At 39.0% G+C, this 23,705-nt stretch overlaps 1 protein-coding gene across 1 annotated transcript in view; it reads right to left on the bottom strand.

The window, feature by feature from the left end:
* DGKQ (diacylglycerol kinase theta) overlaps nt 1-23,705 on the bottom strand; it is a 101,475-nt gene that overhangs the window by 65,328 nt on the left and 12,442 nt on the right. The window contains exon 2 of the mRNA XM_088130186.1: nt 11,824-11,903. Coding sequence (XP_087986312.1) covers nt 11,824-11,903 — 80 coding nt within the window. The remainder of the gene's footprint in view (nt 1-11,823; nt 11,904-23,705) is intronic.

The following is a 23,705-nucleotide window of genomic DNA, read 5'->3' as shown; positions in this document are numbered from 1 at the left end:
GGGCATGATCCAATCCAGAGCCCCTGCTGCCCTCTCATTCCAGGTGGCCACTAAGGCTTCAGTTGGACCATGCAGCAGATCCTCAGGAACAATCCAAGTTCCTTCTGGAACCCAGTTAGGCCCATCAGTCACTTGCGGCAGACCAAACTAATATGTCCCGCCTCCCTGCAGTGGAGGGCAGCACCAGAGAACTGCAGGACCATCAGAAAGTGATCTGAGCATGACCTATATATTATTTATGTACAGAGAGTGGTGATGACAAATACACAGTGGCATCATAGTCCCACTGCTGGAATCTGGAACTTTCTTTTCTTTGATAAATGAACAAAGAGGATCCAATTAAATTAACTGGTAACCTTCCAAGGGGGAGGAATCATATCAGATCTATCCACCTGCAATTACTCTATAACAGCTATTCCATTTTCAGGAACTGAAAGCCTGAGATGCATCATCCTTATTCACTAGAATGCTGGCCAAGGCTTATGAATTTTGCAGCTTCACGTGCCCTGTGGTGGGTCACGTCTAATCCACCACAGGTAAAACCCTTCTTTTTCATCAGTATCACCAGCAAGGAAGGCTGAACCTGCTGTAAGTTTTTAAACACGGTGCCTGTGTTGAGGTGCAACGGCAATGTTCTATTAATGCATTAAAAAAATCAGGAAAAAATTAAAAACCTCCTTATACAACCCAGTCAAGAAAGAAATCTCCCTTTAAGGAGATACATAAACGAAGTTGTAGTTGAAGGATGTAGTTCTGCATTGCAGAAAGGCAAAAGGGCAGCAAAGAAAAATACAGCTGAGAAAGAAAGTCAGTGTCCCATTTCCAAGTAGCATATTTTCCCCATTGAAGATAAGGATGGGATAGTGCCAGCCACGTCTGACCCAATAACCCACGCATAAAAGTCTCTCTGTTGCACAAGCATTGCAAAAGGAATGTTCTCCCTACTTTACGCAACTGGATGACGCAATTTCTATTGACTAGGTTCCCTCCCTTCCCCTCCCCTCAAAAAAGGCAATAATCAAATAAGAGCCTTCCGTTGACTCTCTTGTGAATGGACAAAAATAGCTCTGCATCAAGATACGCATATTAGCACACTTTCTCAGAAAGTTAGTGGAAGGATTCAGTTTTAACAGCTTGATTTAATCCCTTCTTTTCTCCCCCTTGCAATATTCATCCCTGAGAGTACAAAAGAAACAGGGATTAATCTTACTGCCTTCACTCTATAAAGCCTCAATTATTCTTGTTCTTAATAATCATTATAGACAAGTAGCTGCTTTAATTCTACGATGTAGTATCAATTTTTGGTCCTCATTTATTATTGAAAACCCCCTCTAGAACAGAGTCTTTATAATCCATTAAGATCCCTTTGCAAAGACAATGTAGCAATCTCATCCTTGCCTATGCTTTTAAAGCCATGTAATTGTCCTTAATACACTGAATCACACACACTTAATATTGGGATTTTACTCCATTATCCCAAAGTCCTTAAATAATCAGATACATAAGCTAGAAGGACTTTCAAGCGTTTACCTCCATTGTTTATTAAGTAGTTTATTTGATCATGCAAACCATCGAAATGCAATTCATCTTATATTTGGTTAGTGAAAGCAAGCCAATTTCAATCCATGTTTTACGAAGGTGGCTTGCTTCCATAAATCACTGTTAAAATTAGCCACTGTCAAATGATATAATAGTTTGCAGTTCATCAACACGTGAAGCAAAGGATTTCAATATCCATGTAGCTACAGCTGTGGAAAGAGAATCAGCTTAGCATTTGCTGCAGCACATCTTCATCATGCTATAAACCAGGTTAGCGTACTATGCAACTAAATAGGATGTTAACAATCTAACTAAATAGGATGTTAACACCAGAAAATGTCAAATGTGGATGTGACAAGGATATTCATGATGGATCAGCTACCACAGGCTTCCTGTTGCATAATGCATGAAATATGCTCAACTTGCACCCTGAACATCAAGTTCATTTGTAATACTAAGTATTAAAATATAAAACTGAAATGCTGGTTTATACACTCGCAGGATATTCACTATGTTGCCCTGAGGGTGTACTGTATTTACTTTACTGCAAACTGTGATTCACAAATACAGGACCAACATACTCTACTGGTCACAAAGACTGTTTCATGCCATAGGTCTCGCCATTATGTCCTTAAGCCAAAAGGTATAGTATGATAAACAAGCAAACAGAATTTTGGCTTTGAGTTAATGCAAAATTAAGTAACAGAGAAAAAATGAAAATATGCATGCACATATATACACTATTAAAAACTGTTATTGGCTTTTATAGAAAGGCATTTTTAAAAAGCCCACAAAGCAAAAACAACAATATGGGTTAACTCCAGAAAAGGGAAGCATTAACAGCTGTTTGTCGGACAAAGATTCCTGTTCTATTTTCAGCTATCTTCAGCAGTTAAGCTTCCTGTTTCTATTTTTGTAGGGGTTTCCCTTGCTTTTCAGACCCTCATCATGCTGACGGGCTTAAACAATGATATGCATGACTGAAATGCACACGCAAACACAAATACATTCATATATATGTACAAACGGGCTCCTAGCTAAAGTCTGCCTATACTAAATTGTATTTCAGCAGAAAGTTATTTCATATTAAGCCATTATGCAGAACAGGGCATGGCTTAATTTGACTTAAGGCTTATCTGCACAAAAACTACATATTAATCAAGATACCTTTGAGTACACAGAGGACTTTCCAATGACTGCAGCATAATTTCATCCAGCCCCTTACAATTTAACATTTTAGTAACTGCTATACTAACCAGAAAGAATACATACTAGCATTATCTTAAGGACTCTCAAGACAGGGACTTTTTTCTAATACCAATAAAAACAAGTAAATCCATTTGAGGTCAGCATCCTTAAAAATATAATTCTGGTTTGAAAAGAGGATTGTTTCAGGCTAGATGTTTACACTATAAACAGTTGCAGCTGCAAACTAGTGAAAAGAATATTAATTCAGAGAAGCCATTAATATAAATTTTGTTTTTGGATAAAGACTAACACCTGATGTAGACATATACTTTTTAACCAATTATTTCTTAGAGAAATAAAACTAAATGTCCATTACAGCACATTTTATCACTCTGGCAATTAAATATTAGCCACTGTTCATTTGATTAAAAGACATTATATGTAGGGATGATATAAATCTGAAATGGTTAAGCAAATCCATCTGCTATCCTATTCAAAAGAGAAGTATAAAAATGACTGAAAGCTTCCTATAAAGCTTGAAAAGAAAAAGACAACACTTGGAAGATATACTTTGAACCAAAGGCCCATAACATTTCACAGGCAGATAAAGCAAAGCAGCAGATAAAGCAGAGACGGGTGAATTCTTGCCATCATTTCATTTATATATGCATATCTACTTACCTACCTACCTACCTATTATCTATCTATTATCTATCTGTATACTCCTTGCCTTAGAGTTACAATCTGGTAATTCTCTTTCCCAACCAGGTGCTCTCCAGATGCATGGAGACCATAATTCCCAGCCAGGATGTACTTTTAAAGGAAGATGCTAGAGGTGAGTTTCCTAGACTGTTGGGCTTGCCTGCAGACTCAGCAGACTCTGCTGAACAAAAACATGGAAGGGTTTGTGCAAGTTTAGATAGAGGTTACATTACACCATTTTCTCTGGAATACTGTACTAACTTGTAACTACAAGCATGGCTTCAATATTATTACTAGTTGTTTTCTTTACACTATAACAATCTTATATAGCCTGGATGTGAGATCTCTCAAGAAGCCTTCAGCATCAGAAACCAATGTAGAAATGTTGGTCCTTGGAGCCAAAAAACGTTAGTCACCCTTCTGCAGAATAATCATACACAAACACACACTGGATGAGGATAATACAAAGGTTTCCCACACTTGCCATGGACAGGATTTCCTAATACATTATAACTTTGGTGATATTGCCCAATATCAAAAGGTCAATCCCAAGGAGATCAGTCATCCCACTAGAATGGACTGAAATGGTTCAGTCCAATCAGTGATGCACCTAACTTGTATCTTGGGTAGAGTTAAAACAGTGCATCCCCTGAGACATCCAAATAATTAATTGGTTACTCTGGGACTAAGTGGACATAAAAATTTGATCTGGAGCAAAAGGAAGAAATTAAAAAAAAAAAAAAGAATGGAACTCCCTGTCCATCTGTTTCCAGCCATATCACTAACCTGCTACAAGGATTTGATCCATCTCCCAGCAAGAACAGGAGATTTGCTAAGACAAATCAAACAAGCTACAGAAACCATGTGGCCAGGGAAAATGAGAATTGGAAATGGGCCCTACAACTGGAATAACCACTTTGTGATTATTGGCAAATGGAAGCTGGGAAAGAACTAGGACCAGCAGGAGAAGAAAGACATACCAAAGCCCCTTGGCTGATTGCTGTTTCATTTGCTCTTCAAGAGTCAATGAAGTATAACTAAACCAAATATTGCAGTAATAGTATCAATAAAATTAATATTTTACTAAACATGCTACTCAACTGGAAACCTCAGAGCATTCAATAACCACTCAATAACCATCAATTTTATTTTGTTTCTCCATGTATAGCAAATAGAGAATCTCACCACTAATGTTCCTGTCAAAATCTCTTTTCCAGAAATGTTGAAAAATAAAAATAGAAACCTAAAACAAAGGCTCAAGTATAGCTACATACTGAGTACCAGTGTAGGTGATCCAAAGAAGGGAATTGTCCACTCGGGCATTAGAGCAGCTCTTCTTACTCTAAATAAAATTAACAAATGATTATACTTCCCTCTCATATTTGCAAAAAAAAAAAAAAATCACTAGCAAACTTTATAAACATTATTGTTATTGATATCCAAGGTCCCTGCTCAACAAATATACTCCAGTTATATGACCATTCTATGAGCAATAGAAGAGAGAAACGGTATACAAATAGGCATACAGGTAGTCCTCAAATTATTATCACAACTGGGACTGGAACTTCTGCCACTAAGTGATGCAGTTGTTAGGTAACTCACACCCGATTTTCTGATCTTTTTGCCATGGTCGTTAAGTGAATCACTGTGGTCATTAAACAAATCCAGCTTCCCCCATTGACTTTGTTTGTTGGAAGTCTCCTAGGAAGGTCACAAATGGCGATCACGTGATCCCAGGATGCTGCAACCATCGTAAATACATGCCGGTTGCCAAGCACCTGAATTTTGATCACGTGACTGTGGGGATGCTGCAGTGGTCATAAGTGCAAGGACCAGTAATAAGTCACTTTTTTCAGTGCCGTTGTAACTTCAAACGGTCATTAAATGAATGGTCGTAAGTTGAGGACTACTTGTACACATACATTGTGCACCTTTAGTTCAGACAGTATGAAAAACTAAAGCAGACACCTGAAGTATTAGCATTCACAGATATTCTACTGCACAATAACTGAACACAAAAATATTCCAGGAATGATATCTATGTAACACATAAAATAGTTGCATAGTTGTTAGGATATGCAATACAAAGATATACAATGCAGACATATACACATATGTGCACAGTTTAAATTTTAACTAGACCTTAACATTTTATTAAAAGAGTTGTATGAAAATGAGCCCAGCTTAAGGTATCACAAATAACAGTTGCAATTTTTAATGATCTTCTATGAACACTTGTAAAGCAGTGTTATATTGAAATGAGAGACAACAGAACCAACTAGTTCTATTCTGTAGATGGCACACACATAAACAATCAAGTCCTTATCCCCCAATGCTTCTAAGAGTGCAAAGAGGAGGAGGACCAAAGAATATAGGATTTGAAACCAAATTAACTCCCCCACAGGATCTAATTAGTGGACTGTCTTGAACAGTCTATTAAAAACCGAGATAATCTAGTTTCTACAAAATAGATGAAACAGCCATAGTCGAAGTCCTCAACATTAGGCTAACAAGAAAAGTTGAACATGTGCCAACTCTCCCAAAGCCTATTTCCTTAGCCTTGAACAAAGCGCAGAAGAACAGCTGTGTCATTTCTGATTCTATTTGGAAGGAGCTTTCTTGGGAAGGAACTAAGAGTGATCTTGAAAATACAAACATACAATGGCAGAATTAAACTGCAGGCGTTAAAAAGTGAATGGGACAAGTCCTGTCTCAAGCTCAGTTTTTTGACATTATTCTGAATACTCAAAATCAGGACTTGCTGAGGAAAGGAACTGGCTATGACTGGAGCAACCAGGAATTATCCAGTTACATTCAGGTTTATGGCTAAGTCTGATCTTAGAAGTATGTAACAAATATATGTTTGCTGAAGAGGCAGTAGAAGCCATCTAAACATTTGAAACTGGAGATCAATGAAGTGCTACTTCAGCTTCTAACAGCAGTAGTAACTTCTAAATGAAGTTGTAGAGACTTTTTTCCCCTAGGTCATTCTAATCTAAAACATAAATTGGGAATTGAAGAGGCAAGCCTTAACCTCTCCCTCAAAACAATAAAAAAAGTTGGTCTCACCCAGTTCAGGGATCTGAGGACTCCAGGGTTTACTCTGAGGCTTCAAAGGGGGAATTGGGGAGCCACCTATAGCCCACAGTCTGCCCATTGTGGATCTAAACAACTGATCCACACAAAAGTGAGCTTTCTCACTTCAAGATACTCTACTTTTCAAAATATCCAGAGTGTCTTATGATGCTCCAGTGAGAGCTTATTCAACTGTTGTGTTCACTTCAATCAATGTGTACCTTTTCAGGTTCAAAGGTTCTGTTTAAATGTTGTAGCTTAAAATAATGTTTGAAATTAGTTCTGCAGCACTCTGAATGTAATCAATAAAACATCCATTTAAGATTAGTTATAAATGTAAAAAGAGATAAAATGGTACTGTTCCACCAAACTACCTCCTTCACAACTGATATTAGACACGTGGAGAAGCAGCATTCATCCAACTGTGTAAGAGCAATGAAATAATTATTGAGGAAGAGGAAAAGTCTTCAGCAGTACTGAAAATATTAAACAAGGGTAATGTACCTACAAATAAAACTTACTTTAAAGCAGCAGTAGTGTAACAGTTTCAATCAAACCAATATCACAAAGTCGCAAGCAGACTTTTCAATTCAATGTTACTTGAGAAGGAATTCCCAAGAAGAATCATATGCATACTTATATACAAAAATAGGCATTGGAACTCACCAATACAGGCTGCTCACAAGAAAGCTTCTTAAACGTCATGGGTTAGAGCCAACTTGTAACTAAGTCCAAGCAACAAAGATTAGTCATAGTACGCTAACTCCATAATTCTCTGGAAGTTGTTGACACAGAACTTATCTTACTCATGCCAACCATCTGAGTTCACAAGACTTTATTTGACCTTGAATTCCATATCCTGCTTCAGGGTGACATATTCAGCAAGACAGAGAGATGCTCCAGTTTCAATTAACATGGAGCTAAAAATTTAGTTGAAGCTGACCCATTGCCAAATGTTCATCAACCTTGAAATTATAATTTAAAAATGCAATTCATGATTTGCAATATTAATATGCTCTAAGAATCCATCAAGAAAAAAGTCTTTTAACACCCTTCATATCCTACAGCTTCCAAAAATAGCCATTTATTTATTATATATTATATAATCAGCAATAGGATTAGGGTACATAAATAAACACTTTTCACACACAAAATAAATAGTCATTAAGCTTTCTGTTATCTTTTTAAGTATTAAGAAGCAAGCTGAATATTTGCTTCATGGAGCTAATCCACAGCTGTTTTCTACCAAAGAAGATACTTTGTTAGGAAAATGGCAATTAATAGGGACCTCATCAGGGCTTGGAAAGCAAACAGCATTAGATCTGGATGGTACTTGAATGAGTATTAAAACAGAGAAGTTGAAAAACATCTCCGAAGAAGGTAATAACAAGCCACTTCCTTACTGTGGCCAAGATAACTACAGTACATGGACATATCCATGAAGTCATTAGGAATTAGCTGATTTGAAGGAGACTTGGCTTTAATATACAGAAATAGCTGAGACATTTCATGACATCTTCTAGCACTGAAGACTTCAAAACCTTGGTCTAGAGTAAACTCTTTAGGTTTGCCCTCTAGATGTGTTTGACTTCAAATTCCAGCTAGCATAGCTAATAACCAGGAAGGAGGAAATTAGAAAGAAAATGTTTCCAGAACAAAGCATAGAAATCAAAAGCAGTCCCAGAGCATCAGCTACAGTCACGATGAGTATTATTTTTAACATAAAAAGGTATAAAAAATATGTTTATATATTTATATATATAAATATAAAACATACATACATATCCAGCTGCTCATACCTTCCTCAAGAACTGAATGGGACTGTGGAAGACAACACTGGAAGTCAATTCAAGACAGCTCGCACAAGTGGCCATCAAGTGCAGCATATACCAAGTGATGCACTGTCCTTGCTGCTGTTCTGCATAGGCTTGAACCTCCTCAGCCAGATAAACACAAGGACTGGATATGGATACAAGTTCAAGAGTGGAACTACCATCAGCCACCTCCTCTACATGGATGACATCAAGCTGTATGCTAAGAGTGAATGAGACATAAACTTGCTGATCCACCTGACATGGATCTACAGTGAGAATATTGGGATGTCATTCAGACTAGAGAAGTGTGGCCAGATGGTAGTAAAGAGAGGGAAGGTAGTTAAGACTGATGGGGTGGAACTACCAGAGGGCCACAAAGCCAACATACAGACCAGGTACAGGTACCTTGGTATCCCACAATCACATGGGAACCACGATGAGAGAGCAAGGAAAACAGCAACATCCAAGTACCATCAAAGGATAAGACAGGTCCTGAAGAATCAGCTCAATGGGAAGAACAAGATTCATGCTATCAACTTGTATGCACTACCAGTCATCAGATACCCTGCCGGTATAGTGAGCTGGCCAAAGGAGGACATGGAAGCTGCTGATGTGAAGACCTGGAAGCTCCTCACAATGTACGGAGGTTTCCATCCCAAGTCTAGCACCGGAGACTGTATACCAGCCAGAAGAGGGCAGGCAGGGTCTGGTGAGTGTCAAAGCCACTGTCCTGGACGAAACTCAGAGCATCCAGGAGTACATCAATAAGATGGCACCCAAAGATGAGCTGCTGAGAGAATGCCTCAGGCAGCAGCAGACATGGGAGGAAGTTCAAGTGGAGGAAATACCATGGCAAGACAAGCCCCTGCATGGGATGTACCATCGACAAATATCTGAGGTGGCTGATATTGGGAAATCCTATCAGTGGCTGGAAAGGACTGGACTAAAAGACAACACTGAGGCATTGATCATAGCAGCACAAGAACAGGCCCTAAGCACCAGATCCATAGAAGCAGGGGTCTACCACACTAGACAGGACTCAAGGTGCAGACTCTGCAGACAGGCTTCAAAGATAGTCCAACACATAGTGGCAGGGTGTAAGATGCAGGCAGGAACAGCATACACTGAACAGCAGAACCAAGTAGCTGGCATTGTGTATAGGAACATCTGCACAGTGTATGGACTAGACCCCCCCCCCAAGTCCAGATGGGAGATTCCACAGAAGGTCGTGGAGAATAGCAGGGCTAAGATCCTGTGGGATTTCTAGATCCAGATGGACAAGCAGATACTGGCCAATCAACTAGACATCGTGGTAGTTGACAAGGACCAGAAGACAGTGGTGGTGATAGATGTAGCAGTGCCAAGTAACAGCAACATCTGGAAGAAGGGGTATGAGAAGCTGGAGGAGAACCAGGGCCTGAAGGAAGAAACAGAGATGATTTGGAAGGAGGAAGACACATACTACCCATGGGGGGGGGGGAAGAGAGAGAGAGCGCGCCTTCTATATCCACATCTTGTATACTACCATCTGAATATTTATCTGTCTAGTTTTCTCTTATAGAAGTTACATGGGGATTGGGAGGGGGGAGGATACTGCACCCTAAAATCAAAATATAGCTTATAAATAACAACATCATCAGCAGCAGCAGCAGCAGCAGCAGCAGCAGCAGCCCCTGTAGAGCCTATGGCAACAAATTAACACAACTGCGGCAGTGCAATTTTTGGTCTGAAGACAAAGAAAAGAGCACAGGAATGGGATGGCAAGACCTCTGGGAAATAAACATCTCCCATTGTCCCTTTTTTTGAAGTCACCCATAAATCCCAAGGCTGCTGAACAAAATAAAAGCTAAAACAAGCAAGCAAACAAACAAACAAAACCCTGCTCCTTCTGGTGATATCACTTCATCATCTAAAGGGTTTCTGCAGCCTTCTCACCAGACAGGAAAGTAAATTGGGATCTCTAATCCAGAGAGCACTACTCATTCCTGATTTGACTATAGCAACAATGGAACCACCACCATCAATAATAATTCAACAAGAATACCAGTAAATAATACTCTAATAAATAACAATTACATACACTGAATGGTTGTTTTGCATTCTTGTACATACGACTATGTCAATTTGATATTAGCTTGCCTCATATCAGGGACGGGTTCCCCCCTAACGCTAATTCAGTATTTTTTATACAGTATTTTTTTACAGTTTGGCATGATAATCTAGTTCTCATACAACATTAAGACATAAAACATGATTTCATATATCATGCAAAACAAAAAGAAAACATACCAGTTCTGGCTTAGCTTTATATGTGAATCAGACTAGTACTTGGCCAAAACTCCATACATATACACCAAAGGGTTTCTCTCTACTTTCCCGTTTTGATCATCAAATACCTTACATGGCCTATGATCACCAAGGCCTATACTTGCAGGTATTTCTAAAATCCCAGAATAACCAAAATTGTGCCTCACTAGGAATAATTCTGGGTACATTTGGATACTTTGATTACATTTATATATCAGAATATAAGTCTTCTACTGACATTAATTAGAGTTCTAGTAAATAATACCTAGCAATATCTTACATTAAAAATAGCAGGAATATTTTCAGGTACAGAAAATATTGAAAATAATGACCTTTAAATGGATATACTTTTGCAGGACACAAACTGTTTACTTATCCTTGTGTAACATATTGCCAATATTTGTGTCTAATACTACACCAGGATTCGTAACCATGGTTTGTTGGGTCTAATAGAACACAAAGCCATTACAGGCTTATTTAACTAAAGATAGTTTAGATACTAGTAAAGTATCTAAACTAAAGATAGTAAAGATACTCACCGAGCTGGGGGACCAAATATAATGTACTGGTTGTCTTCTACGTAAACATGTCATGACATTCAAAGGAACATTTATTATTATTCTGTTTTCGTTAACATGACAGCCAAAGGGAAGTGAGAAGGAAAGGAAAGGTTTTCTCTGAGCAGAATGAGATGAGATGGATAGTTAGATATCTAGAGTCCAAGGGCAAAACGTGATTTGGAGCACATGGATCCTTATATAGCACTTGCCAGGAAGACCTTAAATTATGTGTCTTTTCTCAACAATGTGTATCAGCTGTGCAGGGCAGCTTTGTGTGAGCCCAGGAAAAGATGCAGCTGCTTTAAAGGTGTTCCAGACATGCTACTGCCTTCACAAGCTCTGAATAGGATCTCTGCATTGTCCTAATGGATTCCTTTTTTTTTTTTAATCTTTATTCATTTGTTAAATGTATACCCTACCTTTTTCACAGGAGCTCAAGAAGTACATAGCACTTCCACCTCCTATTTTTCCCACAACAGCAACCCTGTGAAGCAGGTTGGGCTAGAGAGAATGACTGGCCCAAAGTCACTCAGTCAGCTTCTTTGGCTGATGATAGACTCGAACCTGGGTCTCCCATGTGCTGGTCAACTATTACACCCCACTGGATATTAGCTTTTCCCAAAGCATGAGCAACTTACCCTTACAAGATTTGGAGCAATAGATGAACATGGTATCTTCACATACTTCAGGCACTTCTCATGAGACATAAAATTGCAAACTGTGGAAAACAAATATATATGTTAATGTGTGTTAAGAGACAGACAGAGGTGAAAAGTCCCAATTAGCCCATTCATTACAGATTCAACAATGTGCTGCATGAATTAATACTTTCTTTTAGCTGTCTTGATTCTCCTGCCAATTAGCTTCATTGGATGATGCTAAGTTCTAGGAATATGAAAGAGGGAGAAAAAATCTTCTTGTTGTTTTATTCACTCAGTGAATAAAAATCTGTATAATATCCCTGAAGAGTTATGGCATTTCCTCATAGAAAAATTGCTTTAACTCCCTGATCCTTTAAGTTTATTTTCTAGTTCTGTAGAATATTTTCTGACATCCATGAACCAGAGGTATACATACAGTGGGGCAAAAAAGTATTTAGTCAGCCACCAATTGTGCAAGTTCTCCCACTTAAAAAGATGAGAGAGGCCTGTAATTTTCATCATAGGTATACCTCAACTATGAGAGACAAACTGGGGGAAAAAATCCAGAAAATCACATTGTCTGATTTTTAAAGAATTCATTTGCAAATCATGGTGGAAAATAAGTATTTGGTCAATATCAAAAGTTCATCTCAATACTTTGTTATATATCCTTTGTTGGCAATGACAGAGGTCAAACGTGTTCTGTAAGTCTTCACAAGGTTTTCACACACTGTTGCTGGTATTTTGGCCCATTCCTCCATGCAGATCTCCTCTAGAGCAGTGATGTTTTGGGGCTGTCGCTGGGCAACACGGACTTTCAACTCCCTCCAAAGGTTTTCCATGGGGTTGAGATCTGGAGACTGGCTAGGCCACTCCAGGACCTTGAAATGCTTCTTACGAAGCCTGGTGAGCATAAGTTATAATGTAGGTAAAGAACATCAAATTCAAATTACGCAGAAGATGAAAACCCAACCTCTAAAAAATTTCAGTGGGCTTTTTTCCAGCTGTGAGAATGGACAATAAATAGCACATACAGGGCAACATAAATGTAACTCCTATCATTGTACAAGACTAACTTTAAGAAGACAGTTTTCTGGTAATAAAAATAAAGCAGACATTTTAAATAAACTGGGTCTTGGTGTCTTTATATTAAGTTTTAATTTTGCTTAAAGCATAATTGCTCTCATTTCTTTCCATCAATCTCTTCAGCATGTTGTAGACAAACACATATGGCCTTGAAATTATCAACTACTAAATAGAGAAGTATAAATATGTGGAGTCCTTGGGGTTCTCTGAGCTTGGTTGTTTTCTTGAAAACGTTTCATTACCCAGCTAGATAACATTTTCAGTGCTAGAATGGAGTGGAGTTTACTCTCTGTTTATATACAGTGGCATACCCTGCCAGTGTTGGGAGGGGTATGGGTTTTGTTTTGTTTTATTATTTTCCCTCTGAAATTTTCCTTGATAGTTCCTTGATTAGGATATTGTTTACTGCTTGATTGTATGTCTGGTGATAATCTTGGTGTTAATCTCTGCTTATCTGGGTGATGATCACAGGCACATCTGGGTGATGATCAGAGGCACACACAATGGGATCACCGCTGTCAGAACTCATAGCAGAGACTGTAATGCAATGTCTAGAAACTAGAGCACTTCCACACATACAACCTAAAGTACAGATCCGATATGTAGATGACACCTTTGTTGTAATAAAAAAGGAACAACTAGAGAAGACACATGAAACTGTCAACAAGATCTTTAAAGGAATAAAATTCACCAAAAAGGAAGAAAACAACAACCCGCTACCCTTCCTGGATATCCTCATCAGCAGAGGAAACAACAGCAAATCAGAAACCCAAGTCTATCAGAAGACAACCCACTAATCAAGTACTCCATTACCAAAGTAACAACCCAACTTCCCACAAGAGGAGCTGTGTAAGAATATTATTCAAATGAGCACAAACATACTGCAGCAACCCAGAACACCAGAAAAAGGAAACAGACCACCTATACAGCATCTTCCAACAAAATGGATATCCACACAATTTTATCAAAAAGTGCCTGACCACTCAACCTTCTACAATACAACCACACAAGCTATGAAAAGGATAACACTGCCATACATCAGAAACGTCTCAGAAACTACCAACAGACTACTACAACCACATGGCATCTCCGTAGCCCACAAACCAACTTGTTGTTGTTCAGTCATTAAGTCGTGTCCAACTCTTTGTGACCCCATGAACCATATCGCGCCAGGCCTTCCTGTCCTTCACTGCCTCCCTGAGTTTGCTCAGTTTCATGCTCATTGCTTCAGTGATGCTATCTAACCATCTCATCCTCTGCCGTCCTCTTCTCCTTTTGCCTTCAATCTTTCCCAGCATCAGGGTCTTTTCCAAAGAGTCCTTTCTTTGCATTAGGTGACTGACAGTATCTGAGCTTGAGCTTCATTATCAATCCTTCCAATGAGCAGTCAGGGTTGATTTCCTTTAAGATTGACTGGTTTGACCTCCTAGCACTCCAGGGGACTCTTAAGAGTCTTCTCCAGCACCATAGTTCAATGGCATCAATTCTTCGGCGCTCAGCCTTCTTTATGGTCCAGCTCTCACAGCCATACATTGCTACTGGGAAAACCATAGCTTTGATTATGCAGATCTTTGTCGGCAAGGTGATGTCTCTGCTTTTTAATATGCTGTCTAGGTTTGCCATAGCTTTCCTCCCAAGGAGCAAGCATCTTTTAATTTCATGGCTGCAGTCTCTGTCTGCGGTGATCTTGGAGCCCAAATACATGAAGTCTGTTACTGCTTCCATTTCTACCCCTTCTATTTGCCAGGAACTGATGGGTCCAGATGCCATGATCTTACTTTTTTTAGTGTTGAGTTTCAAGCCAGCTTTTGCACTCTCCTCTTTCACCCTCATCAAGAGGCTCTTTAGTTCTTCTTCACTTTCTGCCATTAGGGAGGTATCGCCTGCATATCTGAGGTTGTTGATGTTTCTCCCTGCAATCTTAATTCCAGCTTGTGATTCTTCCAGCCTGGCATTTCTCATGATGTACTCTGCATATAAGTTAAATAAGCAGGGTGACAATATACAGCCTTGTCGTACTCCTTTCCCTATTTTGAACCAATCGGTTGTTCCGTGACCGGTTCTAACTGTTGCTTCTTGGCCCGCATACAGATTTCTCAGGAGACAGGTAAGGTGGTCTGGTACCCCCATCTCTTTAAGAATTTGCCACAGTTTGTTGTGATCCACACAATCAAAGGCTTTTGCACAGTCAATGAAGCAGAAGTAGATGTTTTTCTGGAACTCTCGTGCTTTCTCCATGATCCAGCGAATGTTGGCAATTTGATCTCTAGCTCCTCTGCCTATTCGAAACCCAGCTTGTACCTCTGGTAGTTCTCAGTTCACATACTGCTGAAGCCTAGCTTGTAGGATTTTGAGCATAACCTTGCTAGCATGTGAAATGAGTGCAATTGTGCGATAGTTTGAGCATTCTTTGGCATTGCCCTTCTTTGGAATTGGAACGTAAACTGACCTTTTCCAATCCCGTGGCCACTGTTGCGTTTTCCAAACTTGCTGGCATATTGAGTACAGCACTTTAACAGCATCATCTTTTAGTATTTTAAATAACTCAGCTGGAATACTGTCATATCCGCTAGCTTTGTTGTTAGCAATGCTTCCTAAGGCCCACTTGACTTCGCTCTCTAGGATGTCCGGCTCAAGATCAATGATCACACCAGTATGGACATCAGGGACATTAAGATCTTTCTTGTATAGTTCTTCTGTGTATTCTTGCCACCGCTTCTTAATCTCTTCTGCTTCTGTTAGGTCCCTGCCTTTTTTGTCCTTTATCATGTTCATCTTTGCACTAAACGTTCCTGTGATATCTCCAATTTTCTTGAAGAGATCTCTAGTCTTCCCCATTTTATTGTTTTCCTCAATTTCTTTGCACTGTTCATTTAAGAAGGTCTTCTTATCTCTCCTTGCTATTCTCTGGAAATCTGCATTCAGTTGTTTATATCTTTCCCTTTCACCCTTGCTTTTCGCATTCCTTCTTTCCACAGCTATTTGTAAAGCCTCATCAGACAGCCATTTTGCTTTCTTGCATTTCTTTTTCTTTGGGATGGTTTTAGTTGCTGCCTCCTGTACAATGTTACGGACCTCCATCCATAGTTCTTCAGGCACTTTGTCTACCAAATCTAATCCCTTAAATCTATTCATCACCTTCACTGTGTACTCACAAGGAATATGATCTAAGTCATACCTGAGTGGTCTAATGGTTTTCCCTACGTTCGTCAATTTAAGCCTAAATTTTGCAATAAGCAGCTCATGATCTGAGCCACAGTCAGCTCCTGGTCTTGTTTTTGCTCTCTGTATAGAGCTTCTCCATCTTTGGCTGCAAAGTATATAATCAATCTGGTTTCGATATTGACCATCTGGTGATGTCCATGTGTAGAATCGTCTCTTGTGCTGTTGGAAAAGAGTGTTTGCTATGACCAGCTTGTTCTCTTGACAGAACTCTATTAGCCTTTGCCCTGCTTCATTTTGTACACCAAGGCCAAACTTGCCTGTTATTCCGATTATTCCTTGACTTCCTACTTTAGCATTCCAATCCCCTATGATGAAAAAGACATCTTTTTTTGGTGCTAGTTCTAGAAGGTGTTGTAGGTCTTCATAGAACCGGACAACTTCAGCTTCTTCGGCATCAGTGGTTGGGGCATAGACTTGGATTACTGTGATGTTGAATGGTTTGCCTTGGATCTGCACTGAGATCATTCTGTCGTTTTTGAGGCTGTGCTCCATTACTGCCTTTCCCACTCTCTTATTGACTATGAGTGCTACTCCATTTCTTCTAAGGGTTTCTTGCCCACAGTAGTAGATATAATGGTCACCTGAATTAAATTCACCCATTCCCATCCATTTCAATTCACTGACTCCCAAGATGTCAATGTTCAATCTTTTCATCTCATGTTTGACCACATCCAGCTTGCCTTGGTTCATAGATCTTACATTCCAGGTACCTATACAATATTGTTCTTTACAACATCGGACCTTCTTTTCGCTTCCAGATACATCCACAGCTGAACGTCTTTTCGGCTTTGGCCCAGCCGCTTCACTCTTTCTGGAGCTACTTGGAATTGCCCTCCGCTCTTCCCCAGTAGCATATTGGACACCTTCCGACCTGAGGGGCTCATCTTACGGCGTCATATCTTTTAGCCTTTTAACATTGTCCAGGGGGTTTTCTTGGCAAGGATACTGGAGTGGGTTGCCATTTCCTTCTCTAGTGGACCACATTTTGTCAGAACTCTCTGTCATGACCTGTCCGTCTTGGGTGGCCCTGCACGGTATAGCTCATGGCTTCACTGAGTTACGCAAGCCCCTTCACCACGACAAGGCAGTGATCCATGAAGGGGACACAAACCAATTAAGGCCCTCCAAAACGTCTTAAGCAAACCAAAAGATCCAGTAGCCCAAGAAGAAAAAACAGGAGTCATCTATAACATACAGTGTAAGCACTGTAATAACCACTATGTAGGACAGACAGACAGAAGGCTAGCAGAGCGCATCCATGAACACCACCTAGCAGTCAGAAGACATGATGAAAACTCCTTAATCTCACAACACATGGACAGACTTAACCATAGTTTCAGCTGGGAAACTGTTAGCATCTTAGACCAAGCTAAATCCAAAAATACGAGGGAATTCCTGGAAGTTTGGTATTCAGACAAGGCAGCCATCAACAGGCACATAGAGATAAACAACATCTACACACTATTCAAGAGAGACAATAAAAAGGAAAACAAAAGACCAGAACATCTCTTCACCAGGAATCAACACCCAGATAAGCAGAGATTAACACCAAGATTATCACCAGATAAGTATAAATCTTTCTCATCTGTAGATGTTAAGGTAAAGTACTGCAACAGTTAACTTTATCTTTTCAATCTGTCTTACGTCACACTGATTAGATTTTCTGCCAGCTAAAGTAATAGGCAAAAAGAGGATAAAATAAGGTTTTGTACAGTATTCAGTGTCTGACAATTACTTGAGAACACTGCAGTGTAATTCAAGAAAGTAGAAGGCAGAAGACAGGAAAAGGTATTAAAGTCTTAAATGGATTGATTTTATTCTTTGCAGTAACACTTTATACCAGGAGGTTTTGAATTCTTACAGGATGCAGAACCTGTTCGTTAAAAAAAAAAAAAAATCTGGAATCCCTGACCAAGAGGGGTGAAACTTTTGACTTTCTCTGCTAGGAACTAAGACTTGAAAATCCTGCTTTATTCCAAAGTTGATTTTATAAAAAGGGTTCTTATGGAACAGGAATAATTTGGCAAACAAAAAGGGCAAATTTCAAAACTTGCTATCCAAAGAAATAGTTTTATAAATGTCAAAACAAAGACTAATATTTTTATCTGGCTTAGGAAATCATGTTGATGAAAACACAGCTTTTCTAGAAAAGTTTAGGAAAGCATGTTTGGAATACTACATAAATGTGCCATTTTAAATATTTATTCATTTTTATTTATTTACTTGTATTATTTTGATTGAAATTCAGAATTAGGGCCCTGTTCTGGTTGCTTCCTCCTACAATTATTATGAGCAACCGGTTCTTTTTCTATACTGTAGTGTATAACCTCAGAAAAATGACACATTGCTATCATTTTTTTAAAGATAAGTGAAACAGGAAAGAGTATTGCCATAACTCCCCACATTTAAAAAAAATCATGTCAAATGAAAGCAACAAAATACACATATTTTACATTCATATCCAGATATAGATTGCATGCCTAATGACAGGATGAAAGAGCTGAGGAAGAAAAATGGCACCGCACGGGACCAGCCCTACCACTAGGCAAACTGAAGCAAGCACTTCCAGGAACAAATACCAGGAACAGTTACCAATGACATTCTTTTAGATCAGGGGTCCTCAAACTTTTTAAACAGGGGGCCAGTTCACAGTCCCTCAGAATGTTGGGGGGCCGGACTATAGTTTGAGGAGAGGAGGAAAGCTGCCGGACCCGGCATACCTGTCATGTAGAATAGCCCGGCTCTGTGATCTCCCTCCTCGTGCATTGCCTGCAGCTCCCGACACAGCCCTGACACTTCCGCTTCTAACAGACAGCAGCGGCAGCCAATCAGGTGGGTGGGCCTGATAAATGACCCTGGTGGGCCGTATCTGGCCCACGGGCTGTACTTTGAGAACCCCTGTTTTAGATGGTCAGGGCATGCATTTCTCCAACTATTCCTCTTAGAGTCGAACTACATATTGCAATGATCTCATAACACACAACTGATCTCTCTCTGGAGAATCATTAATGTAAAAATAAAACCCTACAAACAATCAGCTACAGGTTACAGGATCTTGTCAGAGGATCTTGCTCTGGATCCTAATCATCTAACATGAATTACAGAAATCTGTATTTTCTCCCTAGTCTCTTCCAAACCAATGAACCACCCTACCCTATGATTTTCTTTCCTTTCTCTCTTTATTTGCATGTACATTCCTCACTCTGGCAATCAAATGCAATCCCAGACAATGAGGGACAGGGCTTTGTTCTTAAAATACCATATTGCTCTGTTTCCTAATTAAATGATAGAATATTTTATTGATGAGTTTCCCAAACTATTCACAAGAGTCATTTCTTGTGAGATGGGTGGCTATATAAATTTGATAAATAAATAAATAAATAAATAAATAAATAAATGTGTTATATAAACCAATGCAATGTCACAGCCAGCTACATTTTCTGTTCTGTTAATCTAGGATAAAGTAGTAGGTAATTATATCCAGTTATGCAGAACTTAATTTCAGCACAAGACATGCAGCAGATAGTTGAATAAGTATTAACTTGGGCTAGAATTCAGTTTTAAAAATTACTTCCATAATTTTAATTACTTTAAATTTTAATTACTTTAAAATTACTTTAAAACTGCCCAGAGTCAGTTTTTAAAAATTTTAAAATTACGTCCATAAATTTAATTACTTTAAAATTTAATTACTTTAAAATTTAATTACTTTAAAATTTAATTACTTTAAAATTACTTTAAAACTGCCCAGAGTCACTGGGAATTGGGTGGCATATAGATTTAATGCATCATCATCATCATCATCACTTTAAACTATGGAGTTCTACAGAAAAACAACAACAATACAGATTCAGGCTAAATTCCACAAAAGTACTTGTTTGTTTAATAAATTTTGCACTGCTTCCTGAACGAGAAATGGTTATTTCAAAGCAGTGAATCTCATGAATCATTTCCACTGAAGTACAGAGAATTGGTAAGGTCCTCCAAATGCCTCCCCTCCCTTAGAACATGGCACATGGCTCAAGAGTTTACCCAACTGAATATAGGGGATTCAAAACATTATGACATATCCTTCCCACCTGAACAGAATGTTGGAAAGAAATTATATAAAGGGGCTCAAGAACTCTGTCTGTCTGTCCATCTGCGTGTCTATCAGCAGGATAACTCCCCAACCCGGAAAAGATGATATGGTGGGAGAAGCTGGCCAAAGAAAAAGCAAGTTCAAAAATAGGCCAGATCTGGCTTGGAGCTGTGCAGAAAAATATTTCAGGAAAATTCTCCCAGTTCATCCCAATAAGTGAAGCCTTTGGGGAACAATTTGTAATGCTTTCAACCAATACTCCATTCTAACCCCCCCCTCCTTCCTAGTCATATGACCCAGAGCATGTGCAGCCCACCCTGTGCTTCCTGATGCTCAGACATAAATATACAGATACAAGACAAAGGGAGAGCAGGAAATACACAAAGAGGCAACACATAATTCCATTACACCAGTGTTTCTCAACCTGAGCAATTTTAAGATGTGTGGACTTCAACTTCCAGAATTCCCTAGTCAGGAATTCTAGGAGTTGAAGTCCACACATCTTAAAGTTGTTAAGGTTGAGAAACACTACCTTTTCCTTACCTTGTTTGATAGTGGTTATTTTAGGCGGTAAAACAACACACTGAAGCACAGACTTGTAACTGATAAACCAACTACAGTAAATGTTTAAATCCCAATACATTTCAGTGAAAATAGCCTTCTCACGCTAGAGTTGTCCAACTCTCAAATGCCATATCACAACATGGATTATCCATCCAATTCCCAGTCCAATTAGATTTGAAGGCCAAGAAAAGTTTCAAACAAAGGGTCATGGATGTGACTGCCTAAGATGATACTGCATCCCTTAAACATGTTAAGTCCTTGAAGTGGCTGGCTCAGCACAAATCGGCCTCCCAGCTAGAAAAGTAGTTAAGAGCTTATATCCCCCAACATCTTAGAAGAGCTTTTTCAAGAGCTTGTTTTGAACAACTAGACTTCATGGTAAGATATGGGAGGTTCCATGGAGTTCCATTTGAAAAAAAACTGTGTATCTGTGGTGCACCAGCTATTGAAGACATTGCACATATCCTCTTTGACTGCAAACTATATTCAACAGAAAGGACTGTTTACTTAAGATTTCTACTTAAAGACTAAAAAATACTGGGTACCCAGGAGAAATTGTCTTACTTTTTGCAGGTGACGAACCTGCATATCTCTAATAAGACTGCACTCTTTATATCAAATAAATTTTTGAAGAGGACAGATTATTTAGATCTGATTGGGGTTAACTGCAGGGGTGAAGACTTACTATGAATTTGTTCTACTGTTTTCTTTGTATTTACTTGTATATTTGTATTGGTTTTATTGGTCAGATGCACTGAAGCAATGAGCATGAAACTGAGCAAACTCAGGGAGGCAGTGAAGGACAGGAAGGCCTGGTGAGATATGGTTCATGGGGTCACGAAGAGTCAGACACGACTTAGCGACTGAGCAACAACATGGTCAGATGACTAAATCAATAAAGTTTCTGTTCTGTTCTGTGAAAATAAATCTCACTTATCTCAGTGCTTAAAAGTGCCCATTAAGTTGTGATATCTCAGCTTGAACAACACTGCCAATACCTCCATTTGTTTTAACAAAGCCATATACTGAACTGTTTATACACAACTTTAAATATTAATTTTCCATATGAATTTGCATAACATTTGGCACTGTTTTCTTCCATTACCCCAACGCTTCATTTATTTTTAGAACCAATCTAGAAGCTGCAGAGAAGAGGTACCATCCTCTCTCTGATATCCCTTACTTGCAATAATGCAAAGTGCAAAAATTCTGCAATTTACTCCCTCTTGGCCAATGCTCTACCTGCTGAATTGTCAGCAACTAAATATATTTACTGTTATTTCTTTCACAGGCATATACTTCTGAAAGAACCATTGAGATGATTAGAGAGGATGACTCATACTCATTCAGCCCTCTCCAGAAACTTGTGCACCTTGGGTATGCATAAAGGAATAGGAACAAAAGAATAAGAGGGCCTGTTTTGTTGTAAGTGTTTAGATACCTAGCTCCATCTTATATGGTGGGAACACCGAATTGTACAGCTCTTGGAGGGAAAATCTTTGTCTGCAGCTTATCTTCTACTTGGCTTTTTGTAATTAAACTCAAATATCATAGAAACTGTAATATGTAATATTATGCAAGCCATTGGTAAGTAAATTGAAATATCACAAAAGCTATAACCTACAGTTAACTAGTTAACTGTTGCACCACAAAGGACAATGCATAAAACAAACTCAACTGCACTGTTTATACTACCTCTATTAAAGCACCTCAACATTTTTTGGATTTCTGCATGACCCTGAAAAAAAGATTCCACTGCTTTAAGAATCATGTGCCAGTTAATGAGTAGACTTCTTAAAGTGTGACATCTCTTTTCAGTCTTATTTGTACAGAAAAAGAATAAAAAATAATAAGCCAAAGGAATTAAGGCATGAAATAAGAAATAAGGAAACGGAGGTAAATCTAGTTCACCATTCATTATTCCTCTCCATGCTTTTCATCCTTGTTTCTACCTGTCTGTACACTACTTCATACACTGTCCTTGTTCTTTAAACTTCTCACCACTCTTTTTCTGAGAATCTCATCTTTTCCATCCAACCATGACTTCCTTGGTTTTCCCCTCTTCTCACTCATTCTTTTCCCCTTCATTTACAGTGGGGCAAAAAAGTATTTAGTCAGCCACCAATTGTGCAAGTTCTCCCACTTAAAAAGATGAGAGGCCTGTAATTTTCATCATAGGTATACCTCAACTATGAGAGACAAAATGGGGAAAGAAATCCAGAAAATCACATTGTCTGATTTTTAAAGAATTCATTTGCAAATCATGGTGGAAAATAAGTATTTGGTCAATATCACAAGTTCATCTCAATACTTTGTTATATATCCTTTGTTGGCAATGACAGAGGTCAAACGTTTTCTGTAAGTCTTCACAAGGTTTTCACACACTGTTGCTGGTATTTTGGCCCATTCCTCCATGCAGATCTCCTCTAGAGCAGTGATGTTTTGGGGCTGTCGCTGGGCAACACGGACTTTCAACTCCCTCCAAAGGTTTTCCATGGGGTTGAGATCTGGAGACTGGCTAGGCCACTCCAGGACCTTGAAATGCTTCTTACGAAGCCACTCCTTCATTGCCCAGGAGGTGTGTTTGGGATCATTGTCATGCTGAAAGACCCAGCCACGTTTCATCTTCAATGCCCTTGCTGATGGAAGGAGGTGGTCACTCAAAATCTCACGATACATGGCCCCATTCATTCTTTCCTTTACACGGATCAGTCGTCCTGGTCCCTTTGCAGAAAAACAGCCCCAAAGCATGATGTTTCCACCCCCATGCTTCACAGTAGGTATGGTGTTCTTTGGATGCAACTCAGCATTCTCTCTCCTCCAAACACGACGAGTTGAGTTTAGACCAAAACATTCTACTTTGGTTTCATCTGACCATATGACATTCTCCCAATCCTCTTCTGGATCATCCAAATGCTCTCTA

The sequence above is a fragment of the Python bivittatus genome, unplaced genomic scaffold, assembly GCF_059951505.1.
Source record: "Python bivittatus isolate LINGU-HERP-01145 unplaced genomic scaffold, Pbiv_v1 ctg000850_np1212, whole genome shotgun sequence".
Classification (NCBI taxonomy): Eukaryota; Metazoa; Chordata; class Lepidosauria; order Squamata; family Pythonidae; genus Python; species Python bivittatus.
This window is presented reverse-complemented; position numbering and strand designations above follow the sequence as displayed.